At 34.0% G+C, this 10575-nt stretch overlaps 1 protein-coding gene across 1 annotated transcript; it reads right to left on the bottom strand.

Annotated features, from left to right (window-relative positions):
- Nucleotides 1-556: 556 nt before the first annotated feature.
- LOC107765785 (uncharacterized) lies at nt 557-3184 on the bottom strand. Its single transcript, XM_016584477.2, has 2 exons — nt 2751-3184; nt 557-1478 (listed from the first exon to the last, which is right to left on the bottom strand). The coding sequence occupies exons 1-2, from the start codon at nt 3070-3072 to the stop codon at nt 1165-1167; spliced, it is 636 nt and encodes a 211-aa protein (XP_016439963.1). The 5' UTR covers nt 3073-3184; the 3' UTR covers nt 557-1164.
- Nucleotides 3185-10575: the final 7391 nt, after the last annotated feature.

Below are 10575 nucleotides of genomic sequence, written 5' to 3'. Positions count from 1 at the left end.
AAGGACCCCTCTCTATGTGCTTTGCACATGGAGATATATGTAGCTATAATATCCTATTAATTATTACACACTCCATTGAGGGATGGGGTTGCACGTGGACATCAAGGATGTTTAATGTTTAATATATATATTTTTGGTATATATGTATTATAAAAAAATTATAACCTATATGCATAATATAATTTTCTAACGAAAAAGGTGCCTTTGCTCTATGTGACTGTGCCTCTTGGAGCAAGAGTGGAGCTCCCTTGCATGAAGGGATTTAATTGAATTCCTTAGTCAAAATATTGGATTATGCAAGTAGGTAAAGATAATTTCTTTGTGTATAGATAAATTGTTGAGTTTTGTATACATCACTATTGAAGCTTTCTAGCATGGTAGTAAAACTGTTTAAAATTATTTAGGTCGTATGTTTGAAATTCCGATTTAGCATTTTAACATTTTCTTGAATCCTCTTATTAAAACTCTTGGCTTTGGTATGGGATTGGGAGGGGAAAAAGGCAGGGGGGGATTTTCAAGGTGTATTTATTAAAGGAAATATTGATCATTAATAGGATTAGAAATTAAAACGAGACTATAGCTTAATAGCATGTCATTGTTCCAAGCAAAAATTTACATAAAGTTTCCAAGAATTGTCTTGTCAAGTAAAAAAGCAAAAGCTCATGTCAATTATTACAATTCAGAGTATATTGTAGTGAAGGGAAGCAAGAGAGAAGATGGCTCTGACCAAGACAACTAGAGGACAAGTTACTTAGTAGCATAAGAGGTATGGCCCTTGTTCCCTCTTTCTTCCTTTTGTGAAGCATTTAGATTGGACTTTTTGCCATTTTCACTTTTAAAAAAGGGCCAATAACATGGGTTGGCAAGAGCTATACGCTAGGAGAGAATTGTTTTGAGGATCCCTTTTTTGTAGACAATTCAAGAAGTGGCTATAACATGGGGTTGTCACTCATTATTTTAGGATACATGCCAAACAAGTAAAAAGGGAAAGCCTAAAAAAATAATTTTTATGGTATGATAATGCTAAGCCAATCTTCACAAAAGTTATTTTCCATTCATTCACACCTTGTAAATGGAAAAAAAAAATGTAGCTTTTTTTCTTTACCTTTTTTTAAGGACAAGCCCCTTTGGTTTAATTTTTGCCACCACCTTATGAATTATGAATCATTCTTTGGTCTTTCTCTTTGTCAGAGTTCTTATCCATCCATGTCTCACCTTCACTCCTTCTAATTTGGTGGTGGATGATCTCTTCAATCTGATGAGCTGGAAAATGTGTCCAATCCGCTTCCGCCACCTAAGCTGCATACGTGGCTTTGCATGCCCTATTACTGCTCCTCCTCTGCCCTCCTTGCTTGAGCTTCTGCTCCAATTAGACATATTGTCACATTGCTTAAGTGACACCTTTGGTACTGTGCCAGCTCCTCCCTTCTCCCATGAGGCAACTCCATTATTTTCAAACTTTATTGATATAAAAGAGTCTACAAAAAGTTATAAATTAGAGTTAATCTATATTCAAAAAGAAGAAAAAAAAAAAAGAGGAAAAGGGAAACTAGAAAAATAGAGAAGTCAATGTGTAAAACAATTAATTATTGTTAATTTACGTGCATCTAAAGTCATTCACAATTTTTCATCATCAACGAAAAGCAAAAAAGGAGGAAATATACATAAAACAGAAGTAAAGAGAAATAATCATTGTTGTATTATATACAAGCAATAAAAAGCAGAATAGAAGAAAAATGTCTACAAAATTAAGGAAAACATTGTTATTCCTCATATATAAAAAAGCGTCGTCAAAACAAAAATGGGTAAAGTGAAAGAAGGAAAAGAAAAAAGAGTTCTCAATAGTCATACTTAATTTGATTTGAGCATTATTAATTATAAGTACGCAACAAAAATAGTATAGTAGCTATAATTTGTATGCATGTTTTACGTAACACATAATTATGTAACTACATGCACTTTGTATGGAAAGTTTGCTCGAAACTCAACTGTGAAAACAGGACGCTATAATTAAAAATACCTATAAGTAAAACTAAAAGGCCCTTAAGTAATGATAAAAAGTCATGGCACTTATTCGGTGGTAGTTATTCATTTGTTACCTAATTCTCAAAATTACTGGCCGTTGTGACTTCAGATAAACAGAACTTAAAAGTAATAGCAAGGTTTTAGGCCACATTAATTTAGCTATTTTACCCAATAATACTACCACATAAATGTCCAAATATATACAACCACGATAAAGCAGAGGCTGAATATTTCAAATACATCATAACTTCTCAAGAAAAGGGGTTACTCCAAAAAGAAAATTAAAAAAAGGTGGGGCGAAGGATGGGTAGTGACGAAGACGGATGCGATAGATTTGATCCAACATTTTTCACACAGAGCATAAATATGTTAATCTGAAAAACTAGTAAATTTTCAAAAACACAAAATTCTGAATCCATAATTAAAAAAATGTAAGGATTTCAGCGGTATTGATATTAAAAATTCGAACTCGTCAAATTTAAATTTTGAATTCGCCTCCTAACAGTAGAATATAATATATTAGCTAAGGGTTTAGACAAACTCAATAACTTTTGCTTAAATCTTATATTTATATAAAAAGAAATCTATTAAAAATATATAAATATTTAATTGCAAAATAAAAAACTAAAATGAGCTATAATTTAGATGAAAAAATCAAAATTCATAACTTCAAATTCTGGCTCCTAAATTGAAAAAAAAAGGAGGAAAAAGAAATTAATGCTAACCTTCATAGCTGCAAGTGGAAGAAGCATCATCATGAATAATCTCTTCGACTTTGCGGGCATGTCTAATGTCAAGGCGACTGAGAAGAGAGCTCAAAGCAAACATCTTTGGCAGATAATGAATTCTTGATTGACGATCATGGTCATTGTTCTTCTTTTCTGCACTCAAGAAACTGTAGTAGTTTTGATCTCTGGTCTTTGATGTTTTAATCTTCTTTTCTTGCTTAGAAGCCAAGACTAGAAGCCTTTCATTTAAGCACAAAGCACATACTCCTATAACCACTTCTTTGGGATGGAAATAACACAAGGTAGTGTTGTCATTCATGTTAATTAATTAGTTGCAGAAAAAGAGGAAGGAGGAGAAGTTACAAAGAATGTAATAAAGAAAATGTGTGAGTTGAAAGAATGAAAAAAGTGTGTTTGTGTGTTTTGTGTTTTTACATGGAAATATATATGGCTCGAGCATGTGTTAACCCCCCTTATGATGTTGACTGAAAATTGGTCATTAAGTTGATCGAGGACGAATCATCAACAAAAATCTATGAACACAACTTTTAGAAGTGTTAAATTATGTAATAAACTAATAGTTGTATAAAAGAATTTTTACATATAGGTGTATTTTGATATGTTATATGTATCTTACTTCTAAGTTTTTTTGGTCAATTAGATATATATATATATATATATATATATATATATATATATATATATATATATATATATATATATATATATATATATATATATATATATATGTTCGAAAACTGTATTTGTAAACTAATTCTGAAAAAAATAGAATAACATATAAACAGAAAATATAAAGAAACAAAAGTTAATCCGAGCCCACCAAATTCACAGTGTTTTCTTAAGGAATTTAATCCCTTCCTAGTACCCAAGGTTATGGATTATTTCCTCCAAGGATAGAAGGAATTACACACTGGTATAGTGGTACTTCAAACTTCAGTGTTTCAGCGAACACAAAGTTCGGTAGCAAATCACACTTACTGTTGCTTTCTTTGAAGATAAAATAATGCAGAAGAAAGGAGGAGAACTCAAAAAATCGTATGGAAATTCTAAGAGAATGGACTTGTATTTATAGCCAATATTGGGTTGAAAACTGAAGAGGTGCAACTCTTCAGAATGGTTGTTTATGCAAAATGGTCATAGCATAAATACCATAACATAAATGGCTATTTACTCAACAATAAACCGGGAGAATTGAAGAGGGAGGTTAATTTTCAGTTACAAAACTGAAAAACGGAAAAATAATAATGGAATTGGATTTAATATTTATTTATTTTGATAACTAAAATTTTTATTACCAAGTAATGGATTTAATATTAATATTTTATTATTAAAATGGATATTTAATAACATTATTTCTGTTAATATTTACTATTAACAAATAAATTTGGTCCAAAAAATTAATCAATCAATCGTTTCACCAAATCCGAAGTCGAAGCCGAGCTGAGCGACGACGACGACGACGACGGCCCGAGGCTTGCCTTCTTCTCAACTCTTTAAGAGCTAGAAGAAGAGCAATTGCTTATATACCCATTAAAATCTCTTCCCCTACCAATATGGGACAATGTCCCTTCATCGAGGAGGGAATCTCAAATGAAACTCAAATATTTCATTTTCCCTCCATTTCCCATTTACCCTCGTTTAAGCTTATTTTAGCTTCATCCCAAATATATATATATATATATATATATATATATATATATATATATATATATATATTGTTTTAAAATAATTACACCATAATATGAGAGGTTGAGCTCTCATGAGTTCTATCTTCATTGTCTAGCATTACACTAGTAATTTTTCTTGTAAATACAATTCCTAGGATGTCTGCCCACATTGCGTCATTTGCAAACACCAGAGGAACTCCCAAAAACTTGATCCTTTAAAAAATTTCTTTTCTGGTTCCTTCCTTGAGGTCCGCTACTTGGTTCTGCTCTCTGAAGCTATGTCCTGGTGTTGGGCTCCCCAGCTGCTCCATCAAGGATCTGCATTCATAAGTAATATAATGAAGGTTTTCATACTTTAGCATTTTTATAACTAGTTCAGAATCAGTGTTGATCTCTAGGGGTATCAGAGTATGGTCAAGTGCAATTTTTAGTCCCAGCCAAAGGGCTTGGAGTTCTGCCATGATACTAGTAGTATGTGGCATCCCCTTCATGTAACCTAATACCTAGTCTCCCATATTATTCCCGAATACTCCACCAACTCCCCCTATTCCTGTGGTAGTACATGCATCCCCGTCAGTATTTGATTTATAGTACCCAATAACTGGTGGCTGTCATTTATGTGAATAGTGGTTGTGTTTGTGGTGGCTCTATGGTGTACTGCGACATGATGGTATTCTAGATCCCTAGTAATGGATTGATCAACAGGGTTGTAGTTTCTCTTTTTATCAAACACATTATTGTTTCTAGTTAGCCAGATGCTCCAGAAGCAGAAAGGTAGTTGGAATTTCCAACCAATTATGTTACTGAAAGGCATCTTCTTTAGCTTATTCTAGGTGTATTCCTAGTTTTGCATGGAGAAAAACAGGAAATGGTAGCATGCATGGTTAGTGCATTCATGTGACAATTTAAACTAAAATATTTTGGCATTAATACATACAAAGAAAATGAGGTTGATGTCTTCCACGTCTGTATAACAGAAGTAGTAGAGGGGGTGACATTCAGATCAATGTGATGTAGGTGTTTCATGTTGGCAGCATGTTGTATTGCATGAGCCAAGTGAACATTTTAACTATATTTGGGACCTTAAGCCTCCATATCCAGCTAAATTGGTCATCTTGTTCTCAGATCATAATCAATGAAAGAGTAGGCAGTTTTTACACCGAATATCATATTGCTTGTGAGGTTCCAGATTAGCTTGTCTTCAGTACTGGTAGTATAGGCAATGAAGGTGTATTGAATAACATTGGATATAGCCTGAGGAATGGGGTAGTGTACAACACTGAAGTTCCACTCCCCATTGGAGTATATTGAATTAAATTTCAAAGTAATTTCATTATCTTGATAGGGGTCTTGAAGGATGAAGTGGAATGGCTGCAAGTCAGAGATCCAGATGCCAATTAAGAAATTCACTTTATCCTCTTTATGAACCATCCATGTAGAAGCTTTTGTGCATACCTTTCAGCCCTCCTGAATGCATTTTCATGTTTTAGTTTTGACCTTAGCCTGCTCTGCCTCCCACTACAATATTTTTTCATTGAGAATCTAGCCCAAATTGTGTCAGTGTTGTGGTACATTCTCTGGCTAGGCTTGCATGACTAGCCTTGTTCTTCATATGGGCTTGTTGTAAACCAAGTCCCCCTCCCTATTTTTTGGCTTAGTCATTGTATCCCATTTAACTAAATGTAGCTTTCCTTTTTTCTGAAGTGGTGCCCCAAATAAAGTTCCTTTAGATTCTGTCTATTTGGTTAGTTATATGGGATGGCAGTTTAATGTATTGCATCACATGGCTGGGAATACTTTTCCGGCTTGAATTTGCCAATGTTGTACGGTCAGTCATGTTTAAGAACTTAGTTTTCTAACCTGCAAGCTTTGTGTTCATGTTGTCGATAATGAACTAGAAACCATTATTTGTGGATCTTTTGTGGAAGATGGGAAAGCCCAAGTATTTACCAAAATTTGTGCTTTTCTTAATTCTTAACATGGAGCTACATAGGATTGGCCCAATCATCCTTACAGTTGGTTGAGAAGATAACCTTGGATTTCAGGAAGTTGACCTTATATCCTAAAGCAGCATTTAACTCCTCTGATCTAGGGAAGCCAAGATAGTATCACAATTTTTCCTATTGGCTCTAGCACACAAAGTAGGGTTATTAGCAAAGAATATGTGTGATATTTTAGGACCACCCCTGTTGATGCTGAGGGGAATCAATATTTTCTAAGTACTGCATTCTCAATTATCCTAGATAGCCTCTCCATAAAGATTAATGTTTGACAAATAGCAATTAAGCATAGAAATACCAGTCAAGCATGTAGTAGTTAAGGCAGCAAAAGACAATATAAGAAGAACGGGAAATAAATAGGCAAAACAGATAAATTGGTTGCGGATAGGTATTCGTCACCTCACCTATACGCCACTCACATGGATTTTCACATAGCAAATAAGTCAAGGGTTCCTAATCCCTCGAGTCAAAGTTAGACACGATACTTACTTCGGTCTACAGGCCACTCACTGCTCAATTACCACTTCTCCTCTAGATTCCACCTCTAAACTACACGTATCTAACCACAATTAACTTAATAACATCAAATATTGCTAAAGGAATCAATTTCAATACATAAATTTAGGTTTCCCAACATTTCCCCCAAAAAATCAAAAATCAACCCCCGGCCCACTTGGTCAAAACTCGAGGTTCGAACCAAAACTCATTCACCCATTCACCCCCGAGACCGAATATGTAATTAATTCTGAAATCCTACCCCAAATCGAGGTCTAAATCCCCAATTTTGCACCCCCCCCCCCCCCCCCGATTCCCCCCAAATCCCTAATTTCTACCATGAAAGAACAAAATTTAAGACTAGAAATCTAATGGGTGATGTTGGAAATTGAAGGAAACGAGTTAAAGAGTACAACCTATGATTTGGTGTTGAATTCCTTTTTCAAAAATCGCCCTAGGTCGAGTTCTAGTGAAAAAGTTGTGAAATTTTGAAAAATTCTTGTTTCTGGTATGTTTTTAATTCACTGGACAGGCCTTCTTCGCGTTCGCGAACGGCCTGTCGTGATCTCGAGAAACAGCGGCCCAAAGGCCTACGTGTTTGCGAGTCTCACTACGCGTTCGCGAAAGGATGCTCCCCTCTACCTTCGCGTTCGCGACCCAATGATCGTGTTCACGTAGAAGAACAACTCACCCCTCCCCCAGGTCCCTAAGCCATCGCGTTCAAGTCGAGCTGGTCGCGTTCGCGAAGGGTAAAGCCCACATTGCTCCGCGTTTGCGACCCAGTCTCTACGTTAGCGAAGAGTAAATTCCTCCCCATCCCAGTTTCCCCTTCGCGATCGCGTGAATGGCTTCGCGATCACGAAGCACAAAGCATCAGCACACCAGTAGCAGCAAAACACACCATATTTCTAGGTTTCAAACTACCCGTAGCCTATCCGAAACTCGCTTGAGCCCTCAGGGCTCCAAACCAACCGTGCACATAGTCTAAAAATATTATAGGGACTTGAATGAAATTTTTAAGAACACTTGAAATTCCTATTTTCACAACGGGACGTCCAAATCACGTCAAATCAGTTGCGTTTCTCATCAAATTTCACAGATAAGGTATAAATAATTATTTTGGACCTGTACCGGGTTCCGGAACTAAAATACGGGTCTGATACCAACAAGATCAAACATTAACCAAATTCTTAAAACCATTTAATTTTCAGTCTTTCAATTTTCATTAAAAATTCATATCTCGAGCTAGGGACCTCGGATTCTGGGCATACGCCCAGGACCCATATTTTGATACGGACCTACCGGGACTGTCAAAGCACGAGTCTGGTCCGTTTACTCAAAACAACAACTGAAGTCAACTAAATTAACTTTTTAAGGCAAAAATTATTATTTTTATCAACTTTCAACATAAAAGCTTTTCCGGAAACACGCCGGACTGCGCACGAAATCGAGGAGGGATAAAATAAGGTTTTAAAGGTCTCGGAACACGAAATCGAGTTCTAAAACATAAGATGACCGTTTGGGTCATCACAATTTTAGTATGGGGGACTCCATTAGTAATATCGGGGGATTTCGGTGGTATTCGGGGAGTTGGGTCTCTAGCCGGGAGTGGGGATATGGCCATTGTTGAATGGTTGTTTGGTTAATTTGGAATTAGAGAGATTTTGGTCTTTCTCTCTCTAAAGCTCATAAATCTTTTGCTTACAAATTTCGGTGTTGAGCCACAACTACTTCTATAATATTATTTATAAATGATTACATCTAATTAATTTTTAGGTATGATAGTATTGTGAAATTCTTTTAAACTAGTGTCACTACATTGAACCTAATGTCACCCTTAAAAGAGGTTTTGGAATTGGATTTCAACAAATTTAAACTAGTTTCTTTTGTGCGAAGTCGGAGAGGGGCTGAAAAATTACTAAGGTCGCGTAAGTTTGACGAGTACAACATAGAAATGAAGGTATAGACTAGTTGGAAGATATTGAAGAGCCATCCATCCAAAGGCATTAGTACCATTTCCAACTGCGTAATTAATTACTGTAGTTAATAGCAATAGCTTATATATGGTCTTCTATAGGTTTTGGACTGCGTCAACCTCATTAAATTCTCTTAGACCGGTCAACTAGTCTAGTCTAGAATAAATCATTAGTCATCACTTTGAGAATTCTATGATTTTACTATGACTTATTTTTTTTTCTTTAATTTTGTTGTTTTAAATTAATGAATAAAAAGATTGTGTTTTTTTTCTTTGGTTGTAACTGTCTTCTGATCAAGAAAATCTTGACCCATATAATACAATCACCAGAATTTGAGGGGCTTGGGGGGTTCTTTAATTCATTTATTTTTCCTTCTGTTTTTTGAATTTTAAATAGTTAATCAAGTACTAAAAAGATAATATTATGTGTACGATAAATCGCATGAAACACAACAATCTAGCACAATAACTGTGCTATATGTACGATAAATAATACATTACTAGTACATGTTAATCTACTCGTTAGATGGTAAGTCGCTGTTTATTTAATTCATCCACATGGAATGTTTCACAGCTAATGCTTTAAAGATAAATAAGTAAAATATTGATTCTAAGTGTAGCTTGCACTAGGGGTGTACATGGATCGGATTGGTTCAATTTTTATTAAAACCAAATCAAACCAATTATATTGGGTTGGATTGGTTCGGTTTTATCGGGTTTTTTGTTACGTGAATATTATTTCAATCTTACTTTGTTAAACTTTTTTTATAAATAAATATATTTTTAGTAAAAATTAAAAAATTGACAAACATATGATCTAGTAAAATATTTTTATGGTAGGATTTTGTTAATAACACATGATAGTTATTTTTTAGTCGTCTAACAATAATTTTTTGTTGATGTATACTTACAAAGTTAAACGAATTTAATAATTAAACATAAAAATCAATATGATATCTAATTATTGATAAGTTATATTTAATTTTAGATTATAGAAATACTACTTCAAATTTGAAAAAGATATAAGAATTAAATCTTGACATATGAATATGGAAGAACAAAATTAACACATTTTAGTAACACTTGATAAGAGAGTGATCATATAACCCATTATTTAAGGTTAATAAAAATGGAGTACTTTATATTTTATTAAATATTACATTCCATAAGAGAATCCCAAATATTTCTAGAATTTTTGTAAAGAAAATTATATATAAATTCTTAAAAGTATATATAAAAATTATATATTTATATGTCAGTTTGGTTCGGATTTTTTACTCAATACCAAACCAAATCAAACCAAACCTAGTCGAATTTTTTAATCGGTTTGGTTTGACTTTTCAGTTTGGTGTGGTTTTCCGGTTCGATATGTACACACCTAGCTTGCACCATGCTTTCTATGTTCTTTGACGCACTCTGTCACATTGTTTGTCACTTTAGTATAATTGTCATATATGTGTAAGTATTACTATTAACATTCCCAGAAAACTTTTAGTTAATGATAAAACAAATAAAATTGAAAGAAAAGATAGTGAAGAACGAACGAGAATGTTTTACTCCGTTTTCTTTGTTTTTCACATCTTTTATGCTATTTTCATTTTTTATTATTTTGTCTATTCTATTGTAGATATAAAAGTTGACAAAAAAGGGTAGTGAATTTTAAG

The sequence above is a fragment of the Nicotiana tabacum genome, chromosome 16 (assembly GCF_000715075.1).
Source record: "Nicotiana tabacum cultivar K326 chromosome 16, ASM71507v2, whole genome shotgun sequence".
NCBI lineage: Eukaryota > Viridiplantae > Streptophyta > Magnoliopsida > Solanales > Solanaceae > Nicotiana > Nicotiana tabacum.
This window is presented reverse-complemented; position numbering and strand designations above follow the sequence as displayed.